The 27,363-nt window shown below is 42.8% G+C and overlaps 1 protein-coding gene across 1 annotated transcript in view; it reads left to right on the top strand.

Annotated features, from left to right (window-relative positions):
• Positions 1–27,363, top strand: part of dynlrb2 (dynein light chain roadblock-type 2) — a 44,095-nt gene that overhangs the window by 2,761 nt on the left and 13,971 nt on the right. Inside the window, exons 2-3 of the mRNA XM_033035848.1 lie at positions 6,831–6,906; positions 25,681–25,848. Coding sequence (XP_032891739.1) covers positions 6,831–6,906; positions 25,681–25,848 — 244 coding nt within the window. The remainder of the gene's footprint in view (positions 1–6,830; positions 6,907–25,680; positions 25,849–27,363) is intronic.

The raw sequence follows: 27,363 nt of genomic DNA, 5'->3' as shown, positions 1-27,363 counted from the left end.
AACTTAAAAGCTCAAAACTTGGGTGGTTTTGCAGATAGCGAAGGTGGTTGTGAAAGATTGCAGCAGGATCTGGATCAATTGGCCAGGTGGGCTGAGGAATGGTTTCAGAATTTAATACAGAGAAGTGTGAGGTGTTGTATTTTGGGACATCTAACAAGGGCAGGACCTACACAGTGAATGGTAGACCTCTATGGGATGTTGTAGAGCAGGGGGATCTAGGAGTGCATGTGCATGGTTCTTTGAAGGTCGAGTTGCAGCTAGATAGGTGGTCAAAAAGGCTTTTGTCACATTCGCCTTCATCAGTCAGAGTATAGAGTTTAGAAGTTAGGAGGTTATGTTCCAGTTGTTTAAGACATTGGTGAGACCGCATTTAGAATATTGTGTTCAGTTCCGGGCACCATGTTATAGGAAAGATGGTGTCAAGCTTGAAAGGGTTCAGAGAAGATTTATGAGGATGTTGCCAGGACTAGAAGGTGTGAGCTAAAGGGAGAGGTTGAGTAGGCTGGGTCTCCGTCCAGAAGGGTGATCTTATAGAGGTGCACAAAATCATGAGAGGAATAGATTGGGTATGTAGACAACTGTACAGACAGTCTGGTGTTCAAAGTCAGCTTTAATCATCAGTCATAATGGTGCAGTACAATACGTTGTTAGTTCATCTCTACCACTGGTGTAACTACGTAATATGGGAAGTGCGTGTTAATATAAAGTGTACAGTAAGGTCGAGTTAGTGGTGGTACATTACTCTGATTGGTTCACATGCAATAACCAATCTACAGGGCAGATGCAGAGTCTCTTGCCCAGAGTAGGGGAATCTAGGACCAGAGGACATAGGTTCAAAATAAAGGGGAAAAGATTTAACAGGAATCTAAGGGGTATCTTTTTCACACAAACGGTGATGGGTGTATGGAACAAGCTGCCAGATGAGGTAGTTGAGGCTGGGACTATCCCAACATTTATGAAATAGTTAGACAGGTACATGGATAGGACAGGTTTGGAGGGATATGGACCAAGTGCAGGCAGGTGGGACGAGCGTAGCTGGGACATGTTGGGCGGTGTGGGCAAGTTGGGCCGAAGGGCCTGTTTCCACACTGTATCACTCTATGACTCGTATCCAAAGGTTATTTTTTGTTCTTAAGTTATAGGAGCAGAATTAGACCATTCATCCCATCTAGTCTACTCTGCCATTCAATCACGGTTGATCAATCTTTTCCTCTAAACCCCATTCTCCTGCCTTCTCCCCATAACTCCTGGCATCCTTACTAATCAAGAATTTGTCAATCTCTGCCTTACAAATATCCATTGACTTGGCCTCCACAGTCTTCTGTGGTAATGAATTCTACAAATTTGCCACCCTCTCACTGAAGAAATTCTTGCTCATCCCTTTTCTAAAGATATGTCCTTTGATTCTGAGGCAATGGTCTCTGGTCCAAGACACATCCTCTCCTCATTCACTCTATCCAGACCTTTCACTATTCAGGAAGGTTTAGTGTGTGTGTGTGTGTTTGTTTTTTCCCCCCCCCCCCCCCCTTCCCGCCCACAATCCTTCCAAACTCCAACGAGTACAGGCCCAGTGCTTTCAAACGCTCCTCATATGTAACCCATTCCTGGGATCTCCTCCGTAAACGTCACCACAACCTTCCTTAGATATGGGGTCCAAAATTGTTTGAAATACTCCAAATGGGGGTCCCCATTAAGATGGTGCCTGTCTGCGCAACAGAACATAATCAAATACAGTTTTTCTCAGCTTTCCTGGATAAAAGAATCAGCAGAAACCAGCGATGTAACTGACAAGCTGCTAATTTATTTAAAGGCATTAGCGCTATTGCAAAGCAATACCGTAGCAGCTGATTGTAAGGGAATCCCCGACTTGACGGAGCATCGCAGGTACTATACCTGGAAACACCGGGGAGACCTCCATGGTGTTCGGAAACGTGGCCAACGGACAGCATCTCCCGGCAGCAACGGACTGGACCTGCCGACTGTAAGGGAATCCCCGATCACTGCGGAACGCCCGACCTGGCGCAGGCTCGCAGGAACAGTAAGTACAGTTCCTGGAAACGCCGGGGAGACCTCCATGGTGTCTGGAAACCTGGCTGAGGGGCAGGACTACAAGTCAGACTGATGCGGAGGGGACTACGACCCCCTCAGCCCACCATCCTATTAGCCAACGTACCAGAAAATAAAGTGGAGGACTTAAGGCCAAAGGGAGCTGAGGGAATGATCTGTGTTCTGTTTCACAGAGACATGGCTCATCCCCAGCTCCCCAGACTCAGCTGTCCAGCCTGAAGGTCTCTCCATCCATCGCATGGACCATACGCAGGCATCTGGGAAAGGGAGAGGAGACGGCGTCTGCCTCATGGTCAACTCTTTGTGGTGCTCAGAAGTGGCAGTTCTGTCTAACACTTGCTCTACGCACCTGGAACATCTGGCGGTGAAGTGCCGCCTCTTCTACCTACCAAGGGAATTCACCTCCATCATCCTGACCGCAGTCTACATCCCACCCCAGGCAGACATGTGCAGGGCTCGAAATTAGTGGTATCCCGGGTGCCAATGGCAACCTAAAGTGCCGCCGGGCAACCTAAATGGCATGCCATTATGCCCGGCTTGGCAAGCAACCGGGACATCTATCGTTTAATTCTGACCAGCCCCACCTCTCTATCTCTCGCTCTGTCTCCGCCCGCCATCTGTATCCGTGTCCGGGTCTCGGGTCTCCGCTCTCCGACCGCTCCTCATTTGCTGGCACGGCCGGCCGCCTTACATTTGCGCACTGACGCGGCCTGGACATCCTCCCCCTGCACATGCGCACAACCACAGCCAGCACATCATCGGCCGTGGTTGTGCGCCTGTGCCGCCCTGCACATGTGCACTGCCATGGCAACTGGTCGGCGTCGGCCACTTTCTCCCTCCCTTTGCATTGTGGGAGATCTGGCCGCCATTGCTGTCCGGTCACCACCTCGCCGCGACCGCTGAAAACCAACGCAGAAGCACTCCCTGGAGCTGGAGTAACTCCCTGGAATAACTCTTGCTTCTTGGTTTGCTGGTCCTCCAAAAATATTCCAAATGGAATTTAATCAGGAGAGGATCCACCACCACCAAACTCTGAAAAATAACAGCCTATTACACTTTATCAGTTTATTTATTGTGTATATCTATGGTATATAGACACACTGAACTTTTTATCTCCTGTTCTGTATTATGTTTACATATTCTGTTGTGCTGCAGCAAGCAAGAATTTCATTGTCCTATCTGGGACACATGACAATAAAACTCTCTTGGCTCTTGACTTGGACTTAAACAAAAAAGGGCTCTTGGGAAATAAGAGCTACCTTAAATTTAGTTGTGTCTGGTTAGGTACCTTTGGTAGGGTGAAGATGCTTTAATTGTGCGGGGGAACTCCATGGAGCAGCCAGCATCTCCGGATAGAAGAAATTGGGTGACGTTTTGGGTAGAGACCCTTCTTTAGATTTCCTCTGGTTTTAGTGTTTTTAGTTTAATTTAAAGATACAGCGTGGTGGGGCGGGAAGAAGAAAGGAAGATGCGGAGACAGTGGGCTGAGGGAGAGCTGGGACTACCTGAAATTGGAGGTCAATGTTCATACTGCTGGGGTGTAAACTGCCCAAGTGAAATATGGGGTGCTTCTTCTCCAATTTAGGGTGGGCCTCACTTTGGCCATGGAGGAGGCCCAGGACAGAAAGGTCAGATTTGGAATGGGAGGGGGAGTTGAAGTGCTGAGCCACCGGGAGATCAGGTTGGTTATTGTGACCAAGCAGAGTTGTTGGGCGATGCGATGGCCAAGCCTACGCTTGGTCTCGCCGATGGAGAGCAGCGGATGCAGTAGATGAGGTTGGAGGAGGTGCAAGTGAACCTCGGCCGCACCTGGAAAGACTGCTTGGATCCTTGAATGGAGTCAAGGAGGGAATTGACCATGGAGTTACGGAGGGAGTGGTCTTTGCTGAAAGTATGTGTCTGTGTGTGTCTGTCTGTCTGTCTGTCCTTTGCTGAAACCCCACAGGGGAAGAGATGATTTTACTCTTTACAAGCAATGGTTCATTTTGACCCAGGGGTGAGATTGGTGTGGTTAAATGGTCCACCCTATTAATGTGACTGAGATATTAGAGGAGATTAGAAATGAAAACTCATGTAATGCCTGTCGCAAGCAATTGCCAATACGACTGGATATAGCCATGCATCTCATTCTTTTTTCGTGCTCCAATTTCCGAGTTATGTGAACTGAAGTGATTGTTTGGCTGACTACTTTAAACATCCGATGCATAGTATACTTTTATCTCTTTGTGTCGCACTAGCAGGTCTCAAAATGTAACGAGTTGCTAACTTAATATGGCAGAGCATGTCAGTGTTTTGTCGCTATTGGTTCCAATCCTGATAGTACCAGAGGATGAATGGAGTCAATGTCTTCAGAATTTAGGCTATGCATTTACAATATGTAGAAAAGTCTGCTCTTGTTTTAAATAATGCTTAGATTATTTGCCGTTATATTGTGAAAATTACTATTTTCTTTCCTTGGATAAAATAGTTGATTTATTTCAATGGTCTTCCTGTCCTTACTATTTTCCACTTCACTGGGAGAAAAGCTTGCTTTCTTGGATCTTGCTCGGGCAATTTCTGAGACTACTTTAAAATACGGCAATCCACAATAAATTGGCCATTAATCTGTTTTGCTATCTTCCTCTGATAGAGAACCCAAGATTTGAAATCATATATTTCGAAATATAAATGTTATGTTTTCATGAGCTTATTCCTTTTACCTCTGAACTCCATCCAAACTTCAATCTAGGTCTTTTCCAAATGTGTAAATGCTGCTTTCCTGTCCGTTTGCAGCAGTGTCTGACGTTCGCACTTTCCTGCCTCATTCCAAATTCCTCATTGAATCTTGCTCCTGCATTTCTTTGTGCATCTTCATTCTGCATTTATCTTTCTCCCTTGTTTTTCTATCTAATTTATCTCTCCCATCTGATTTTTATTTTAAAGCATATCTGATTACCATTTTGTAAAGTTAACATCCAATAACTTAAAAAAATATAAGTAGAGGCAGGAGTTGGCCTTCAGCTAATTGAATCTCGTTGACAAGATAATGTCACGCCGGAAGTATTACCTTGGCACCACTTACCTTCTCTAATATTATACCCTTGATTTCCTAATTCTGACAATCCGTTTCTAAATTGATTATTCCAAGTAACCGAGCCTCTGCAAATCTCTTGGGTGTAGAATTCCTCAGATTCCTCTGGCAGAAGGATTTTTTTTTTCACAATAGCAATCCCTGTTTCTGGACTGCGGCCAAGTGGAAATCCTCCCTTTGTCTACCCTATCAAGCCTCATAAGGGATTTGTATCTTTGGGAAATATATATTCTAAACGTAAGAGGCAATATAACCTAATTTGCCCATTCTTTCCTCGTTAGACAAACCTTGTATCTCGAGAATCAGTCTGATGAACCGTCATTGCAATCTCTTTTCAGTTGGGGATGACAAACTTGTACAGAGTATTTCAGGTGCCATTACACTTGAAATTATTGCAGTAAAACATCATTAATTTCTCACTTTCCGGAATAAGGCCCATATGTTTTCTTCCTGTTATCCGAATACAAGAATATCAATGTTGCTCTGAACAGCATTTTCCAACTCTTTTTTTTAATATTCTGGTTTTCTGTCAAATTGGATAACTTTTACACATTGTTACATCTGCTTTGTCCTTTCCCATTCAAAACCTGTCCATGCAACTGCTTTCCATGCTTATAACTCTCACTGCCATCTTAGCTTAGTATAGATACATAGAAAATAGGTGCATGAGTAGGCCATTCGGCCATTCGAGCCAGCACTGCCATTCAACATGATCATGGCTGATCATCCACATACCCCATTCCTGCCTTCTCCCCATATCCCTTGTTTCCGCTAGCCCTAAGAGCTCTATCTAACTCTCTTTTGATTGCATCCAGTGTATCGGCCTCCACTGCCTTCTGAGGCAGAGAATTCCACAAATTCACAACTCTCTGGGTGAAAAAGTTGTTCCTCATCTCAGTTCTAAATGGCCTACTGCTTATTCTTAAACTGTGGCCCCTGGTTCTCACTCCCCCAACATCGGAAACATATTTCCTGCATCTAGTGTGTCTGGGAGGGAGCGGGAAGGGGAAAGGGGAACTTGCCCCACAGGTTGCCATTAAACCTTTGCTATCTTGTTCTTGATTCCCCTGCGCTGGGTAAAATAATCTGTGCATTCACCCTAACTCTTCCAACCTTTTTGTGTACTTCAGGATTCATAATTTTACACACACGAATTAAGCATCCTTTCAGCATTCCAAAAGGAAAACCCAACTTCATCCTATTATGTGATCTGAGATTTGTTTTCTACACTGTCTGCTAATTTGATGCGCTTGCGCTCTATGTAAATTAAAGTCTCCCATAATTATCGCATTGCAGCTGTTATATGCATCTCTAACTTCCTTATTTATACAATGCCCTATGTTACTACTATTACTTGGGAGCTGATTGGTAATCTCCATGTTTCCTTCCCGCTTCAGTTTCGCTCATCTATCCAAATTTACTTTATCGGAGGCATTCTTTTATGTTTCTTCCTTCCTAACATACTCGAGTTATCATTATCCCCAACACAATTACATGATGGTTTTGTAATTTTCCATTGCCATAATTTCAGAATAACGCATTAATTAGAACATAAAATGATTCTTTGGGTTCCCATGTTCTCAAATTCTTAGTTATTGTTACCTCAGTGCTCGCATTTTGGAAGAAATGTCATGTGAGATTTTGATTTGCACCAAATGCCGCCTTAGATTAATCGAATATCTCTTGTTTGCAGAGTGAGGTAGAAGAAACTCTGAAAAGGATTCAGTCTCACAAAGGTGTGATTGGTACCATAGTTGTGAATTCTGAAGGTATGTCAATCTTTGTGTTAATATATTTATAACTTGTCTTTTTCGCTCCAAGAATATAATTTAGACCCTGGAGTATTCTAGGATCCTGCAATCAATTGCCTTAATGTGGTAACAAATTTATAGATCCAACCAATCTTTAGTGATGGCATTGGACGAAACACATTCATCTTGGGGAACCCCATCCTTGAAGCAATAAATGTAAATTAAACCATTTTTCCAAGTGTGATTGTGAACCATTTTATTTTTAATTAGTCAGAGCAAACTTTAATCCGAGTAATTTTTCATCCTTTTCTGGAGCTCAAGCAAGTTCTAAACTTGTGGCAACTTGAATTTCATAAATGTCTGAATAAGGGTTTCGGCCCGAAACGTTGCCTATTTCCTTCGCTCCTAGATGTTGCTGCACCCGCTGAGTTTCTCCAGCATTTTTGTGTATCTTTGAATATCATAAAGCTTTGGTATTATTTATCCACATTTTTGAATTTGGAAGCAAAGGAAAGCATTATAATGCGTGATGGTGCATCAAGTAAGCAGTTGATTAGCTCCTTGAGTTCCTGATCATTCTCATCATTGAGAGCAAATGTAAGCCATTTGGCCCTTTATGCTTGCCCTCCCATCGATCAAGAACCTAGCTGATAATTTACCTCTGTTTCATTTACCAGCAATATCCCCTTGATACACTTGATATCCAGAAACCTATCGATAACTATTTTGAATGAACTTGATCATTTACAGTCCTTTGAGTAGAGAATTCCAAAGACGAGCCACATGTGAGTCAATAAATTTCTCGTCTCAGACCTTCATACTGAGTGGGTGACCCCTGGTCTCAGCCTGTCGAATGATATAGGAAATTTGTATGTTGTGATGAGATCACCTCTCATTCTTCTAAACTTTGGAGAGTACAAGTTATGTCCACATAATTGCCCCTCGTACGCTCGGTATTCTATCCAGGGACCAGTTCAGTGAGTCTTCACTGCATTCCTCTAAAACAACTACTGTATATTCTTTAAAGGTACAGAAACAAAATCTGCCTGCAGTACTTTGAATATAGTTTCACCAAGTCACAATATTATTGCAGTACGGAATCTTTACCACTGTATCTGAATCCTCTTGTAATAAAGTCCAGCGTGTTTGTCTTTCTAATTACTTGGCTGTACTTGCAGTTTACCTTTAAATAACTAATGTATAAGGATACCTTGGTTCCTTCTGAATATCAACATTTCCCAACATGTCCTCATTTTGAAAATAAAAGCAGTTCCTGGGTTACAAGGGTTTCTTTCCAGAGAACTTTTTGTAAGCAGATTTTGACTTTTCTCTCTGTACATCAGGAGCATCTCTCCGTTTTATAGTTACCCATATATTGCAAAAATTTCATTTCATCAAAAATTTAACTTAACACTACCCATAATTAAAATAATGCAATACATTCTGTATCCAGTCATTACTAAACATCAATATTATTACCATCTTGAAAAATGCTTTAACGTCTGTGCAAGAATTTGCATAAAAGTTGGATTTCCGTATGTCATGCCATCTGTAACTCGGGGAGCCCCTGTACTCTGCTCTTCTGTTTTTGCCCCAGTGTATGAACTGCTTTGCCACAAGATATTCCAGGGCTCTCGCTTAACTTTTTTTCCCAGTTGCCAGCCGAGCAACCTTGACAGCTTTTTAGGTTGCCAAATGACAGTTTAGGTGGTCATTTAAGACGGTTTGCATGAAGCGTGTGATAATGTGCTTGGACGAAGTGCATAGTTACCAGTTGGAATTATGCTCATTGAAGCATTCACATATTATGTTCAAGAAGGAACTGCAGATGCTGGGAAATCGAAGGTAGACAAAAATGCTGGAGAAACTCAGCAGGTGCAGCAGCATCTATGGAGCGAAGGAAATAGGCAACGTTTCAGGCCGAAACCCATCAGTCTGAAGAAGGGTTTCGGCCCGAAACGTTGCCCATTTCCTTCGCTCCATAGATGCTGCCGCATCCGCTGAGTTTCTCCAGCACTTTTGTCTACATTCACATATTATTTCTGCTTCAAATAAAGTCGCAAACTAAACATATTCACCAATCAAGACATTATATATACCGCAATGACATGCAGCAAAATTATAAAACAATATCTCAACTCTTTTTACATATTGCAATTGATGCAAGCATGTTTTCTGTGAAGGACTGAAAATTATCATGACATGGCCATAGCATGGGTCGATATTGCTATTGGCACAGAAACACTCTGGCTTCCCACATAATTTATCCATAACAAAATATATGGGTTGCAAGGAAATTTCTAAAGGCATTTTATGATAATAGCTGTTAAAACCGACTATACCCATCTGACAGGTTAAACATTACACTAATGGCAAGAGATGGCCAAAGGACATAACTGCAGCAAATGTTCTTTTGGTAATATATTTAAAGGTGTCAAAACAAATAATAACATTGGGAATTAAAACACATTTGATTGCATTCCATTATCAAACATAGTCAATGTTCGCTCTGAAGATCATGAAGCACAATAGGGTCAGGGGGGGGTGTGAATCAGTGCGGGGTGGATAGATGGTGGGGGGGGGGGGGGGGGTTGAGAAGGCAATCGGTGCGGAATGGATGGATTGAGGCAGGTGAATTAGTACGTGTTGGTTGGAGTACGTAAAATTGTGAGGGGAGATGTCAGTGGTGTTGAATGGGGGGATCAGTACGGGAAGGATGGGGGAGGGGGGGGTCAGTAAAGGATGAATGGGGGTAGACAAAAATGCTGGAGAAATTCAGCGGGTGAGGCAGCATCTAAGGAGCTAAGGAAATATGTAACGTTTCGGGTCGAGACCCTTCTTCAAACTGTTCCCCCCCATTCTTGACTGGGGGGGGGGGGATCAGTACAGGATGGATTGGGGGGAGGGGCAGCACAGGATGAATGGGGGGATCAGTACAGGATGAATTGGGGGGGTCAGGACTGTGGATAGGAGGGTCTGTGCAGGATAAATGGGAAATCACTACAGGATGAATGAGGCAAAGGCAAAGGTAAATTTATTTGTATAGCACCATTCGTGCAAACAGCAATTCAAGGTGCTTTACAGGAAAGAAAAAATAAAATAGTCAATAATTAAAAATTGCAAAATAAGCAATACGACAAATGTATGAATAATAAAACAACGTCAATGAAACAATAAAACGATTTTAAAAAGCACATAAAAGGGTTAAAATTAGACGGTTAAGATTACCTGCATGTCGGGTTATGGAAAAGCTATAGTAAACAACAGTGTTTTTAGGCCTGATTTAAATGCGCTTACAGTCTGTGCACACCTCAGGTGTTCAGGGAGCTTGTTCCACAGGTGTGGAGCATAAAAACCGAATGCTGCTTCAGCCTTTTTAGTTCTGACCATGGGAACACAGAGTAAACCTGTCCCTGAAGACCTGAGGAGTCTAGGTGCCTCATATACAACAAGTAGGTCAGAGATGTATTTTGGACCTAGACCATTCAGTGCCTTGTAGGTCAGTAACAGAATTTTAAAATCTATCCTCTTACACACAGGGAGCCAGTGCAAAGATTTAAGGACAGGTGTAAGGTGGTCCATTTTCTTGGTGTTGGTCAAGACTGGCAGCGGCATTTTGGATAAGCTGCAGTTGTTTAATTGATTTTTTATTGAGACCTGTAAAGATGCCATTACAATAATCTAACCTACTAAAAATATATGCATGAACAAGTTTTTCAGTGTCTTCTTTGGACAGAAATCCCTTGATTCTTGCAATATTTTTTAGATGGTAATAGGCAGATCTGGTAATGGTCTTTATATGGCTGTTAAAATTCAAATCCGAGTCCATAACTACACCAAGGTTTCTGGCTTTGTCTGTGGTTTCCAGTGCAATTGAGTCGAGTTGAGCACTCGCCTCTAGCCTTGTTTTTTTGGGACCAAAGACAATAATTTCTGTCTTATTTGCATTGAGCTGGAGGAAGTTCTGGTTCATCCACTCATTGATATGTTTGACACACTGGCTCAATGAGGGGGTCAGTATAGGATGAATGGGGGATCAGTACGGGATGAATGAGGGGATCAGTACAGGATGCATGAGGTGATCAGTACAGGATGCATGAGGGGATCAGTACAGGATGAATGGGATTTTTCAGTAAAAGATGAATGGGGAGATCAATACAGGATGGATGGGGGGTTTGGTGCAGGGTAAATGGAGGGTGGGTCTGTACGGGATGAATGGGAGGATTAGTGCAGTATGAATGGGAGGAGAAGTGCAGGATGGATGGGAAGGGGGGTCAGTACAGGATTAACTGGGGAACCAGTGTAGGATGGATGGGGGGGGAGGTGGCAGGAGAATCAATGCGAGGTGGGTAGGGTGATGATTAGATTTGGGGGGGGGTAGATGGGGAGGGGAGCACAGGGGATGTCAGTGAGGACTGAATAGAGGAGGAGGGAATGGGGATCAGTGCGGGATGGAGAGGATGGGTCCCAGGATAAGAGGTTGGAGGTGGGGGCGTACAAGAGAGAGAGATAGAGGGAGGGGGGGGGGGGGTGGAAGGTGCAGAGGAGGTGGGGAGGAAGGAAGGTCAGTGCTCCTCGGACAACATCGCCCCGCTGCCTTGGCCGTCTCTGTCTAACGCCAAAGTGCTGCCGCCTCCACGCCACCGCCTCCCCTCCTCCGCCAGCCAACAGGAAGGTGCGGGGCCGAGCGGTGCAGCTCAAAGATCCTATAGCTATAGGGTCTTTGGTGCAGCTGCTTCAGACGGCGGAAGGAGGCCTCCGACTCCCCCTCCCTCTCTCCCTCCTCCCGGCCTCGGCGTGCGGGAAGGGTTGTGAAAGTGCCATTAACGGATTTGCAGGCAGTGGCCGTTATCAGGGCGATAGCGGTCTCTGCTTGCCAATCTGCCAACGGAGCATTCCCAACCCCTCCCGCACGCCGAGGCCGGGAGGAGGGAGGGAGGGAGAGGAAGGTTCCTTCCGCCGGGCGGGGTGCGGGAGGGGGAGGCGATGGAGCTGCTATCGCGGCCGCTGCTGTTACTGCTGTTCGAAGCCCGTCATTTGCTTCGACCCTTCGTCACCACGCACCTAGTATCTTTGCCCCACAATCAAAGATACTAGAGGAATACAGCCGCCGCTGCCGTCGACACGAAACGTCACGTTCCTATTCTCCAGAGATGCTGCCTGACCCACGGAGTTACTCCAGTTTTTTGTGTCTATCGGTATAAACCAGTGTTCGATTGCCAAGCCGGGCAAAATGAGTCGGCATTTAGGTTGCCCGGCTGCACTTTGAGTGGTCAATGGCACCCGGGCAACCTCTAATTTCGAGCCCTGTATTCCATCTGCCATGTTCATGCCCACTTAACTCATCTTGGTACGTATTGCTGTCAACCTCGATCCACTCCGTGTGCTTTTTTTCCCCTGGAGACATGAGTTTAGTTTTGTTTACTGAGGTACAGTGAAAAGCCTTTGTTGCACGCTAACCAATCAGCAGAGAGACAATACATGATTACAATTGATCAATTTTCAGTGTATAAATACATAAGGGAATAACGTGTTGTGCATGGTAAAGCCAACAAAGTCCGATCAAGGAGAGTCCGAGTGTCATCAATTAGGTAGATACTAGTTTCTCTCTGGTTGTAGTAGGATGATTCAGTTGCCTGATAACATCTGGGAAGAAACTGTCCTTGAATCTGGTGGTGTGAGTTTTCACACTTTAATATGTAGGTTTGTTCCCTTAAAAAAAATACTCAATTGTCATTTGCGAGTTATTGTAAAACTGTCTTCATTTCCAGTCTGTATGTTTACTTGTTACCAGTGTTTCTTCCATAGCTCTTTCTTTTGACCATCACCTAATATAAAATATGAGAGACTCTTAAATACACGCCATTTTAAATAATTATTTGAATCACTAAAGTAAACGTGTATGGCAAGGAAACAATTGGGAAGGCAAATAGCATGTTAGCTTTAATAAATAGAGTTGGCATCTAAGAGCAAATAAATCTTTCTCCATATATATTAAGCATATTTTTATATTGATTAATACAATGTCAATATACCTCAGTGAAGAGATGCATCTCTTTATAAAATGGGTCTAAAATGGTTGGCATGAATTACCCATATTGCTGTTGTTTGTTTCTGAATGGTGTTGGAGCATGCACCCTCTCCCTGTGACTCTGAGTTTGTGTGAGCCTTCCCAAAGCCCGAAGACATGTAGTTACATCAGATGGCTGCTGTAAGTTAATTTTTAAGAGGAATTGAGGAGTCTGTGTTCAGGAGAGCAGGAATGGGCCTGATACAATTGATCTTTGGGTCCCAGTGTAAATCCATAAACCAAATGGTGGCTTTGTTACAAGATAATCAAAATCAGTACTAATAACAATGCAAACATTTGTTATCTAATTAAAGTATTCATTCTTTGTGTTTTGGCACTTTCATACGGAAATAGTTCTGTTAAAGCAAGAAATAGAAATTCAGCAAATTTGTAACGATAAATCATGGTGTAGGGTTTTAATTAGTCTCTAGACATGAATACTTCTCCCTGTGGTCGATGATGATTTGAATCGGAGAAATGCTCCACATTTGTAGGAGCTGTGGGTACTAGCAAAAACATCAAATAAGCTAATTCTTGCCCTTTCTATTAAAGTCATGCTGGAACATCCAGACTTTTAGGATCAGGACTGAGCAGGTATTTCCTTTAATGATTTTGCAGAACTCCTTGATCTTTCTCGAATGCATAGTTAAATATTAAACTGAGCATCAAACGTGTGGAAACTTGGTCCTTATGTAGAGAGTGAAGAATCTTGCACATTAACTTAAATTTGCAATGTTTCATTTAACCATTTGGAGCACACGTTTTGGGCCTGAAACCTTCAAAGGAATCACTGGAACCTTTCTCAGTTTTTGTCACAGATCAAAATAAACCTTTTGGACATGGGCTACTTCACCTTCCAGAGTTTTAATTGATTCAATCATAACCTTCGCTGTCACAAACCAGCAGTGTGAAAATAACTTGTATTTCTGATAACATGGTTTAGTCTGAGGGCTTTCACTCTAGAGGCTAAACCTAATGGAAAGTGTGTGAGAGGTCTACAGTATTCAACCAATTACCTCATAGCTTCAATAAAAGACAAGCATTAAGATATTGTGACTCAAAATCTCATTGATGGTAAACACATTTCCTGTCATATACATGTTTGAATTCAGCATCAGTTTGAATACAACATCCATTATCTCCCAAAAGAACCAAAATAGTCCTGTTGGAATCACTGTGAGCAAGTAGCAAGAGACCTACACACGCATTCCTTTAATTCCAGGGTCCTTTAATTTCATATACTTCACAATGTAGCATGCGAAGCAATGCACAGACATAACAAATCAACGCATAACTTTTCAATTATGTTTAGAAATTTGTTGGAGTGGGAATTGCCTTTGTGCAGAATTTTCATCTCAGCCGTTTTGTCTTATTATTGACAACAAACAAGAATGCAACCAGTTCATGTTCCTCTGGTCTTTCTCATCAACGCAATGGTCCTTTTTTAAATTAATTAACATGCTTAGAATGAGTCTCAAATCATCTGTTAAAAGCCCAGGTGGTTATTTACTGTAAAGCTAGGTTATGTGTAGCAATATTTTCATTTAGTTTTGAGAAACAGCATGGAAACGGGTCCTTCAGCCCTCAATGACCATCAATTGCCCGTTCACACTAGTTCTATGTATCTCGCTTTCATTTCCACTCCCTTCACACTAGAGGCCAATTAACCTACAAACCCGCACATCTTTGGGATAGGGGAGGAAACTGGAACACCCAGAGGAAACCTGACCACAGAGGGGAACATGCAAACTCCACACAGACAGCACCCGAGGTCAGGATCGAACCTGAGTCTCGTGCTGTGAGGCATAGTTACATTTTTTTTGATAAATAGTTTAAGGGGTCTGTCCACGATGAAAAATACAGGTCATTCCCAGGTCACGATTGTTCGTAACCTGAACAGTTCACAAATCAGAAACATAGCTGCTGGGCAATACATTAAAAAAAAAAAGCATAGGCCGGCCAAGGGCAACATGTTCTTAAGTCACGGCGTTTAACTCAAACATTTAGACACAGCAAAAGATGCCTCGTGGCCCCTAGCAAATCCATTCCATTGGTCTCCCACATGCTTGATGTTATGTACGGGCTGATTACAAGCAAAGCTTTCATAACCTGGGAAGGACATGCCATGCCCAAATATTTTTCTTTATGTAGTGGCCTCCTCTCACTTGCACTTTACTATTATTTTAGTGTTCAATTTCAACATCAGTCTTGCCTCAGAAATTAAGGCTGAACCTTAGTTCTATTTTGCATGGATGCACGGTGTGGGAATTTTGATACCCAAAAGGTGATTTTTGCCAGAAATCCAAATAATAACTGCAGTGTTTCCCTTTGATTAATATGTAGATAAAAACTTTTGTTCCAAGTTCCAATGCATTTTTTTAGAAATACAGCATGAAAAAGGGCCATTTGGCCCACTGAGTCTGTGCCAACCAGCAATTACCCTTGCCCTAGTTCTATTCTACACATTAGGGACAGTTTGCAGGTTGATTCCATGTCTGCTGCTGAAAGGTAACAGTTAATGAAATAAAAATATGTTAAGAGAGGGGCCTTGTGTGACTGGACATAGTAGTGCAGGTTTGGATGGACAAGTTGTTGCCAGAGCTATTTTGGCTACATCTGTAGGTTAAACCAATTGCAGGCAATCTCGTTGCTCAGTGAGCAGGTTCTGGCAAAGGGTCTTCGACTTGAAAAGTTAACTTTATTTGTCTTCCCACAGCTGCTACCAGAGTGTTCCCTGCATTTTCTGATTCTATGACCAATCCTTGAAAGTAATTTTTTTAAAAATAATATTATAGTTAAGAAGACATGTAGATGGAGAATTGCATTACTGACTCTTATTCAGGATATGATGAATAAGAACAGTGTGGGTCAATTCATTCACAGAATGTATTTTCTGAAGATTAATAGTTGTATTGGTGTGTTCGAAGATGCTCAGGAGTAATTGAACTGAATTGATTACATTTTATTAGCCAAATATGTATACATTCAAGGAATTTGCCTTGGTGCTTTGCTCGCAAGCAACAACACGATATACAGTAGACAATTAAAAATAAAACATAATTTAAACGTGAAGAATGAAATAAAATACCAGAGCAAAAGGAGGCTACAGACTTGGCTGTTCAAGCAGGAACTGCAGATGCTGGAAGATCGAAGGTACACAAAAATGCTGGAGAAACTCAGCGGGTGCAGCAGCATCTATGGAGCGAAGGAAATAGGCGAAGCTTCGGGCCGAAACCCGGGTCTGAAGAAGGGTTTCGGCCCGAAACGTCGCCTATTTCCTTCGCTCCATAGATGCTGCTGCACCCGCTGAGTTTCTCCAGCATTTTTGTGTACCTACAGACTTGGCTGTTGAGTAGAGCGACTGCTGGTGCAAAAAAGCTGTTTTTATGTCTGGCTGTGGCGGCTTTTGACAGTCCGAAGTTGCCTTCCAGAGGGAAGTGCTTCAAAGAGTTTGTGGCATGGGTGAGAGGGGTCAGAGATGATGTTACCCGCTCTCGGGGCCCTTGCAGTGTACAGTTCGTCGATGGGGGGAAGGTTGCAGCCAACAAATTTCTCAGCTGATCGAATGATGTGCTGATCGAATCATTTGCAGTGATTTCAGTAAATATTTGCTGAAGAGGTAGGCAAGGATCTGTGGACATATTGCATTCGTTTTTATATCAATCTTTGTTATATTTGTAGCTGGCTCCATAAAGAGGATGAGGAAATTGGTAGAAACAAGGAATTGCGGATGCTAGTTTACGTGTAGGAAAAAAACACAATGTTTCAATGGTGCTGGAGTAACTCAGTAAGTTGGGTAACATCCCTGGAGAACAAGTTTAAGAAAGAACTGCAGATGCTGGAAAAATTGAAGGTAAACAAAAATGCTGGAGAAACTCTGCTAGAAACTCTGGGGCAGGTTGAAAGAACGACTACTTTGGTACAAAGGTAACACATTATATAGGTATTGGACAATTTTGATACAAAAGGAGTGGCAAACTATTAACCAATCATTATGGTTTACCACACATTTAGCTTATTTGCATTAACCAATCAACTAAATCCTTTCCAGTGATTGACAACACGTGTAGTCACATGATTTTTCCTTTTCTGGCCACTTTACACCTTTTTTTCCCTCTGGTTTTCTTTAACCTCTTTGCTCAAATTCATTTTATTTCAATTAAGTAAAACCACGGAAATATAAAACTAATTCTCAGAGACTATCTCTCAGAATATAAAATACACATCATACAGCAATCACACAATACATACACACAAAATATATTTTTTCACTTTTGGAAAAGAAAGTTATTTCTAAAACTTCAGATTTAAACAAAGTCTAATACTTACAATCCTAATTAAAACACAATACACTTCACAAATAATTTCCCTACTTCATAGTTAATTTCCCTACTTCATGGATTAAATATGAGTTTTGCCCCATTCTTACAAAGTGGTAAGGACTTAAGTTATTTCTACAATCCCCGACCACACAGAGGCCACTAATTGTCACACTTGATTGCTTCTTCCCAAGCTCGGGTCTAGTTTATTTACAACCTCCCCCTTCTATCTCTGGACGAAAGGAATGTAAGGCCTCCTCACTAATAGCATACCACACAGCAAATGGAAGATTATCAGAACAGAGTTACTTTCTCAGTTTTCTATAAACATAAGAAACCACCCTTATACAAAGGTCACACAACCATCACCTATGCCTTAGCTCTTGTCTCAACACAAATACATTTAAACAGCGTAAACCAGATCACAGATTATTATCTAGCCTTGGTGCCCACGACCCAATTAGACAACCATGAATCCCCTTTATTGCACACCTGAGCTCAAAGATTTGCCATAAAGAAAGGACACATGATGCTCATGTCCTGAGAAGAAACCCATCAATAACCTATACTCTAAACACCAAACTAAACCAAATACAACTTCTGACAGAGTTATAGCCTCTTCAAAGCGAACAAAGCTATGCCTATTTACATCAACGTCTCCATGTAGCCATGTTCTCCTATGTGTGTGTTCTTTATTTCTTTGTGAGAAAACCTCAGCTCCAAGTCCTTCTCTTGCAACTTAACATAAGTTCCTCACACAGAAGTTATCATTTGAGCAATTCTATTGTATAATATTTCCTCAGGGTGAGGCAGCGTCTATGCAGCGAAGGAATAGGTGACGTTTCAAAACGTCACCTATTCCTTCGCTCCATGGATGCTGCCTCACCTGCTGAGTTTCTCCAGCATTTTTGTCTACCTTCCCTGGAGAACATGGATAGGTGACTTTTCGCATTGGGACCCTTTTTCAGACCACCTCCTTCATGGTCTCCAGAGATGCTTCTTGACCCACTGAGTTACTCCAAGACTTTCTCGTTATTTTAGGAAACTGGTGATCAATTTGTTTTTCTCTCTATTTTTGCTGAAAGGAAATATTTGCTTTGTAGGCTAACATGCTTCCCTCAAGTGATTTTTTTAGGAGCAGAAAGGGGGAGCCTCCACTGAGATTGGCATTACAGAAAGATAGCAGAGAAGGAATTAGAGTTAGTGTAGGGAGGAACTGCAGATGCTGGTTTAAACTGAAGACTGACACAAAAAGCTGGAGTAACTTAGCGGGGTCAGGCAGCATCTCTCGAGAAAAGGAATAGGTGACTGAAGAAGGTCTCGACCCAAAACATCACCTATTCCTTCTCTCCAGAGATGTTGCCTGGCCTACTGAGTTACTCTAGCTGTTTGTCTGCCAAAGAATTAGAGTTTATTTAGTGGGAAAGTTGTTCAAATATCAGACAAGTAATTGTGTAAACGAAACTAAATTTGTGAGTTTAAATTAATTTTTCTCAATCCTTAAATGTTAACAAAAAATTATCCCCAATCATGCATGCGTTTCCTTACATTTTATTCACACACAACTGATGTCCAGGTGTAAGGAATAATACGTAGACTGTAGACTCTAAATGTAATACGTAAATGCAGACTCTAAAATGCAATGGTAATCTAATATGATTTAAATCCTATATTATTTGGTACAATATTCTAAATTCACACATCTTAACGTATAATTTTTCTACCTTAGTTGATACTTTCATAACTAGTACCCCATGTGTTCTCGTTATTTGCTCAATAAATGAGAGCTATTGCAATCAAATTAAAGCTGATCATGGTAATACCCTTTGCTCATGATAATAATACGGTATTTCCTTTGAGATTGCACTTGGAATGATCAGACCAGGCTTTTATTGAAGCTGTAGAATATATTGAAGCATTTTTCTGATACTTGACTGCAAATTGCCTTGAGAATCAAATAGCTACAATATTGCTTCCTATTTGTAAATTCCCCACTGAGATAAGCTCACAACCTGTTAATGATAGAAAAGCACATACAAATGTACAAGTCATTTTGCTTCAAAGAACACATAAAAACGAGTTGTGAATGGCTGAGGCAGTGTTTCTGATGACGTGTGATGTGTCAGCTTTTCTTTCCCCTGTCAAATGTTAGTTTCTCTGCTCTGCATTTGCAACACTTTTGATTTGATTCTAATAGTTTAACTCTTTTTATAAAATTTGATTCTGTAATCATTTCTGCCAGCAGCTATGAACTGATTTGTACAGAGTATCTAATTCCCTTACCATCCTGTTTCCATCAACTTTAATTTGCATTGACCCACCATTGAACGTGTGTGAATATAAATACGTACAAACGAGGAACAGGCGTTGTTCTTTTGGCCCATTCCACCATTCACCGTGATCTTTGCAGATCATTCACTTCAGTACTAAAGTGCCCTCCATAATGTTTGGGACAAAGAACCATCATTTATTTATTTGCCTCTGTACACCACAATTTCGAATTCAAATTCACATTAATTGTTACGTGCAGTGATATTTGAGTTACCATGCAGCCATACAATTAAAAGAACACAACACAATTAAAAGAACGATAGAACTTAACATAAACATCCACCACAGTGATCACTGTGATGGAAGGCAATAAAGTTCAGTCAGTCTTCCTCCTTTTGTTCACCCGTGTATGGGGCCTTGCCCCTCCGCAGTCGCCGCTACGGACGGCCCGATTGTACAGGCCCTCTCGTCAGGATGATCGAAGCTCCGACGTCGGGACGGACGGAACACCCTTTTGAATCGGCCATTTTCTTACTGGAGACCGCGGCTTCTCTATGTTATAGGCCGCAGGCAGGCCGGAGCTCTTCTCTGGTGATCTTCGGCAAGAGATCCCAGGCTCTGGGATGATAAAATCCGCTCCATGCCCGCGGTTAGAAAGTTTGGCAGACAGCGGCTTCATGATAAAGTCAGCAGGCCAGCGGTCGGAGCCTTTCTTCTGGCTCCGCGATGGAAGTCCGCGCCCCGCCCGCTGCTGAAGCTCAGGGCCGTCTCTGATAAAGGCCGCACGAATCCAGGTTGTTAAGCCGCGAGAGAGGCGAAAATGCGACTAGGAGAAAAGTCGCATCTCCACCGAGGTAAGTGACTGGAAACTATTCCACCCCCCCCCCCCCCACTAACCCCCACATAAAAACGTACTGAGAAACATTAGCAGATGGGATGTGTCGATACACTTCAGAATTTATTATGCTACTACCAGCAGCAGTTGTATCAATAGACAATAAGTGCAGGAGTAGGCCATTTGGCCCTTTGAGCCAGCACCGCCATTCACTGTGATCATGGCTGATCATCCACATTCAGTACTCCGTTCCTGCCTTCTCACCATATCCCCTGACACCGCTATCATTATAGGCTCTATCTAACTCTCTCTTGAAAGCGTCCAGAGAATTGGCCTCCACTGCCTTCTGAGGCAGAGAATTCCACAGATTCACAACTCTGGGTAAAAAGGTTTTTCCTCATCTCAGTTCTAAATGGCCTACCCCTTATTCTTAAACTGTGGCCCCTGGTTTTGGACTCCCTCAAAAATGATAAGTGAGCCAGTATCTTCAGCAGACATGCGTGCCCAGGCCATAACACCCCCACCACCCTGTTTCACAGATGAGGTGGTATGCTTTGGAACTTGGGAAGTTCCTTTTCTCCTCTATACTTTGCTCTTGCCATCACTCTTATACAAGTTCATCTTCGTTTCATCTGTCCATAAGAGCTTTTTTTGAGAACTGTAGTTGCTCTTTTAAGTACTTCTTGGCAAACTGTAACCTGGCCACCATATTTGTGCAGGAAACCAGTGGTTTGCATCTTGTAGTGTAGCCTCTGTTCATTAAGTCTTTTTGTTCATGACTGCAGACATTGGTCATTGACAAATTCACACCTGAAGAATGTTTCTGATCTGTTGGACAGGTGTTTGGGGATTTTCCTTTATTATAGAGAGAATTTTTTTGTCATCAGCTGTGGAGGTCTTCCTTGGCCTGCCAGTCCCTTTGCGATTAAGCTCTCCAGTGCTCTCTTTTTTCTTAATGATGACCCAAACTGTTGATTTTGGTAAGCCTAAGGTTTGGCTGATGTCTCTAACTGTTTTATTCTTGTTTCTCCGTCTCATAATGGCTTCTTTGACTTTCATTGGCACAACTTTGGTCCTCATGTTGAGAAACAGCAATAAAAGTTTCCAAAGGTGATGGAAAGACTGGAGGAAAGATTAGGTGCTGAGAGCTCACTTATAACTGCATTAATGAGGCAATTAAACACACCTGAGCAATTAGAAACACCTGTGAAGCCATGTGTCCCAAACATCATGATGCCCTGAAATCGGGGGACTATGTTTAAACAAAGCGGTAATTTCTACATGGTGAAACCAAAATGTATAAAAATACCTATTAACAAAATCTGACAATGTGCACTTCAACTGCATATGATTTTTTTTCTATTACAAATCTCAAATTGTGGAGTACAGAGGCAAATAAATAAATTATGGGTTTTTGTTCCAAACATTATGGAGGGCACTGTACAGGGCTCTCGCTTAACTTTTTTCCCCTGGTGCCAGCCGGGCAACCTTGGCAGCTTTTTAGGTTGCCAAATGACAGTTTAGGTGGTCATTTAAGATGGCTTGTACGACGGGTGCGATAATGTGCTTGGACGAAGTGCGTAGTTACGAAGTCGGAATTATGCTCAATGAAGCATTCACATATTATTTCTGCTTCAAATAAAGTCACAAACTAAACATATTCACCAATCAAGACATGATATATACCACAATGACATGCAGCAAAATTATAATGTAGTATCTCAACTCTTTTTACACATTGCAATTAATGCAATTTCTATTATTTCTTTCCACTTCCAAACAAAAATCTGGTTGGATTATTCAGCGTATGCTCAACTTATGTCAATAAATCCTGGACCATGATAACATATATGCTTAACCATGCACACTACAGATTGATGCAAGCATGTTTTCTGTGAAGGCCCGAAAAATATCATGACATGGCCATAGCATGGGTCGTTATTGCTATTGGCACAGAAACACTCTCGCTTCCCACATAATTTATCCACAACAAAATATACAGGTTGCAAGGAATTTTCTAAAGGCATTTTATGATAATAGCTGTTAAAACTGACTATACTCATCTGACAGGTTAAACATTACACTAACTAACAAGAGATGGCCAAAGGACATAAATGCAGCAAATGTTCTTTTCGTAATATATTTAAAGGTGTCAAAACGCCACATTACCAGACATTCAGATTAGATGTATGTGTTGTGAACAGCAATGAAGACACCCAGTTTGTGAGCAACAAATTTAAAAAAAATTGTTGATAACCACTTTTTCCATCATTCCCATTTCAGAATTAACATTAAAATTTCAACTGAAATATCTCCTGACCAAATTTGTGATATAAATGACTGACTGTAGAAGTAAAACCTGGATAAATCCAACGTATAGTTGTCAATGTTGCTCATTAAATAACTACAGTACTGATACTCCATATTAAGAGCATTGATTAGCCGTTAAAATGAATTCTGTAATAACGTGTCAACGGTGACAATCGAACACTGCGGTATTAATGTTTCACGTGTTCACAATTTAATTAATCCATCTTTATGAATTAAAACAAATAATAACATTGGGAATTAAAACACAGTTGATTGCATTCCGTTATCAAACATAGTCAATGTTCGCTCTGAAGAAATTTCCAGCACAATAGGGTCGGGGGAGGGGGGGGGGGGTGTGAATCGGTGCAGGATGGATAGATGGCGGTGGGGGGGGGGGGGGGGGGGGGGGGGGGGTTGAGAAGGCAATCGGAGCGGAATGGATGGATTGAGGCAGGGGAATTAGTGCATGTTGGTTGGAGTAGATAAAATTGTGAGGGGAGAGCGCAGGGGATGACAGTGGGGTTGAATGGGGGGGATCAGTGCATGATGGATGGGGGGAGCAGTGCAGGATGGATGGGAAGGGCGGTCAGTACAGGATCAATTGGAGGACCAGTGTAGGATTGATGGGGAGTGGCAGGAGAATCAATATGAGGTGGATAGTTAGATCAGTGCAGAATGAATAGATGGGGGGGGGGGAGTAGATGAGGAGGGGAGCACACGAGGAGGGGAGCACACGGGATGTCAGTGAGGACTGAATAGAGGCAGGAATGGGGATCAGTGTGGGATGGAGAGGAGGGGTCTCAGGATAAGGGGGGTGGAGGTGGGCGTACGAGAGAGAGAGAGAGAGAGAGAGAGAGTAAGGGGTAGAGGAGGTGGGAAGGAAGGTCAGCGCTCCTCGGACAACACCGGCATCATTGCTGCAAGCACGGAAATCGCTATCAAAATATGGAGGGGACGGGGGGACACAATATCTTGGCGGCCGCGCGCACATGCGCACACTCACACGCGCGAGGCTTCGGAGGCTCAATCCAGCGCTAAATGCAGCTCAACTCTGCCTGTCTCGCTTGGCCATGCCTGGACTGATGACATATTTCCCGTAAATCCAAGCAGGGATAACCTAGCGGGACAGGCAGAGTTGAGCTGGGTTTAGCACTGCTTCTCTGCGCTGGCTGTGGGCCTGGGGGCACCACTCCCGTCTGACTCCCGACTTCTCTGGCCACCCCCGGGCGTGGGGAGGGGGTGCTCTCGGGTGGGGACCTCTCAAAACGGGGGGACATGTCCCCCCTGCCACCCCGCCCCCGGGGTCTCTGCCCCTGCTTGTCCATCGCCAAGTGCCGCCGCCAAGGGGGAGGCAGTTGGGAACTCCTCGCCACCGCCTCCCCTCCTCCGCCAACCAACAGGAAGGTGCGGGGCCGAGCGGTGCAGACGCTTCAGACGGCAGAAGGGGCCTCCCCCTGCCTCCCTCCCTCCTCCCGGCCTCGGCGTGCAGGAGGGTTTGTTTTGAAAGCGCCGTTGGCGGAGTGGCAGGCAGCGGCCGCTAACGGGAGGAGATGGAGTCGCCACCGACGTCGCCGCTGCTGTTGGGGCCCGTCATTTGCTCCGACCCTCCGTCACGCCACACTTAATATCACACGTTACAGCCGTCGCCGACACAAAACGTCACGTTCCTTTTCTCCAGAGATGCTGGCTGACCCGCTGAGTTACTCCAGTTTTTTGTGTCTATCTTCGGTATCAACCGGTATCTGCGTGCCAAGCCGGGCAAAATGACTCGGTGTTTAGGTTGCCCGGCGGCACTTTGGGTGGTCAGTGGCACCCGGGCAATCGCTAATTTTGAGCCCTGCTGTATGTTCCTACCCTTATTCCTTGAACTTTAAGAAATATATCTACCTCCTCCATTAATATTTTCAATGACTTTGGCCTCCAGTACCATTTATGGTAGAGAATTCGTCAGGTTCACCATCATTTGTTGAACAAATTTCTGGTAGTCTTGAGGCTGTGACTCCAGGTTCTGGACTTTCCAGCCAATGGGGGTATCCTCTCTGTACCTGATCTCTCCAGTCCTGTTAGAATTTTGTAGGTTTATCAGACCTCCCAACATTCTTCAAACTCCAGTTAATGTAGACTTATTTAACTATCTCTCCTACATTAATCTTACCATTCCATGGAACATGCAACAGCACAAGAACAGGTCGATCAACCCACAATGTCTGTGCCGAACATGTGCCAAGACCATCTCTTCTATACCGGTGCATAATCCATATCCCCCCATTCCCTGAATATCCACAATCTAATCCCAAAGTCTATTAAATGCCAGCATCATATCTGCCTCAACCACCAGGTTCGGCAGCACGATTCAGGCACTCACCACCCTCTGTGCAAAAACAATAAAGTTGCCCTGAACATTTTGTTTAAACATTGCACCTCTCACTTTAACGCTATGCCATCTAGTATTTGATGTTTCCATCCTGGGAGACGCAGGAATGTTTCCGGGAAACCTTTGCAGTTCTTCCAAGCAGGAGTATCATTCAACAGATAAGGTGACCAAGACTGCACATAAAATTCCAGATTGGTCCTGCACAGCTGCAGCAAGATTTCATTGTTCTCGTGCAGAAATCCTCCCACGATGAAAACCGATGTACTAGCCCTTTAAAAACCAAAAAACCTGAAGAAGGCTTTCATACCTAAATCATTAATTCTGTATCTTTGAAGACTGACCAATAAGCAGAACATTTTCCCAAGGAAACAGCGAGAGTAAATAGTACTTACAAAATCTAAAAGACGCTTTATATCTCATTTATCAATAACTGCTTGCAAGCCTCTTGTATATAATGCAAATTTCCTTATTAACTCTTAAAAAAAAAAAAAAAAAATGTAATTTTATTTGTAATCAATAAAACAACCAAGCGAAATTAATCTTTTCCTTTGGATTGAACTATAATGAGCTAATTTTAGAAAGCTATATTATTCTTGTTTACATCAACTTTCAGGAATCCCAATTAGGACAACTTTGGACAACTCCACCACTGTGCAATATGCAGGACTATTCCATCAACTTGCCATAAAAGCAAGAAGCACTGTCCGAGATATCGATCCACAGAATGACTTGACATTCCTGCGAGTCCGATCAAAAAAACATGAGATAATGGTTGCACCAGGTAAGCTTGTCTGATTTTTTTTTTTGCACAAAAATCTAAGTTCTGAGTGGCAACTGCAATTCAAAGGCATGGAGTCTTGACATTAAGAGAAACTGAAATCCCAAAGTAATGGTTAGTTTATAAAGCTTGAGGAAATGTTAAATATTGCTTTGCCTGTGAAAAATTTGTGCTATACTATCTGTCCATCAAATCTTAGTCAAGGGAACTTTGAATTTGGTAATCCTGGGAATTTTACCAAGATTTGAATCCAGGGAAGAATATGTCAGTTTTGGGTGGGTTTAGTGAGGAAATGCCTAAGGGTATAGACAGTCGGGAGGATTGTTTTTAACTTTTTTCTAACCAAATGCACTGACAGAAGCCACAGAATCGTTAGGAGAATGTGTGCATTGTAAAACTATTGCAATACTGTGTTAATATTTATTTAATGTTCCACTTTAATGTGCACTGTCTCTTTTTGTTTAGTCAAATAGACCTGGAATTGGGCCAACAATTTAGAAAATATGAATCAAAAACTATGAAAATGCATCCGATAAACTGACAATTAGTTATTTAGCATCAGAAAGGAAAATCCCAAATTTTTGAAAACCCAAATATTCGCTCTTTTCATTGAATCAGGCAGCTACTGCACCAGATCAAATTGGGCTACACGCCTCAGTTCATTAATGACCCTTCATGATCTTGATTGAATAGGCAATACATATTGTCTTAGTTGTGCCAACCAAGTATTGAGATATTTGAAAATATAACCTCCATTCCTGAGATCATTTGATGTGCTCGCAGGTGTTCATCAATATTTTCTAATTGCTTGAATATGTGAGTAATTTCCAAAAGGGCTTGCCTTCAGATTTTTTGCTATTTATAGAAGAATTAATGCAAATGTTGCAGCTTCATTTCTGATAGGTTCAGTGCATCTGTTGTGCTGCACTGTTAATCCTGGCTTGGGTTATTAGAACTTTAGCCTCTGAGTCGATTGTATTAAGTTGAAGGAGGCACAATGAGCTGCAGATGCTAGAATCTGTTGTGAAAAAGAGAACAGCTGGAGGAACCTAACCGGTCAGGAGCTATCTGTGGTAGGAAAAGGACAATCAACACTTCACGTCGAGACCCTTCATCTAGACTGGAAGTGTAGAGGGGGCAAGTAGCCAATATAAGGAGGAGGCGTGGGGCAAGAATTGACGGGAGATAGATGTGTACAGGTGAAGAGGGATTCATTGGCAGATAAGTCAGGTTGGGGAGGCTGGGGATAGCCGCAGAGACTGGGAAATGATAAAAGGTTGTAGATTCCGTAATCCAATAGATGAAGGATGTAACTGAGTGAGGGGTAGTGCCTCATTGGCATAACAGAAGGGGATGGTGGAAAGGGGATCCAATGGGAGGTGTGTGGGAGAGGGGGGCAATAAATGTAGGGGGAGGGTAAAAGAAACAGAGTATGTGAAAGGCCAGGGTGCATAGGAAGAGAGAAAAGACCTCGTATTCCACCTTGGTAGATTTTGACTGAAAGCCATGAACATTGAG

Source organism: Amblyraja radiata, chromosome 17, assembly GCF_010909765.2.
Source record: "Amblyraja radiata isolate CabotCenter1 chromosome 17, sAmbRad1.1.pri, whole genome shotgun sequence".
NCBI classification, from domain to species: domain Eukaryota; kingdom Metazoa; phylum Chordata; class Chondrichthyes; order Rajiformes; family Rajidae; genus Amblyraja; species Amblyraja radiata.
The sequence above is the reverse complement of the archived record's forward strand: the minus strand, read 5'-3'. Positions and strand labels throughout refer to the sequence as shown.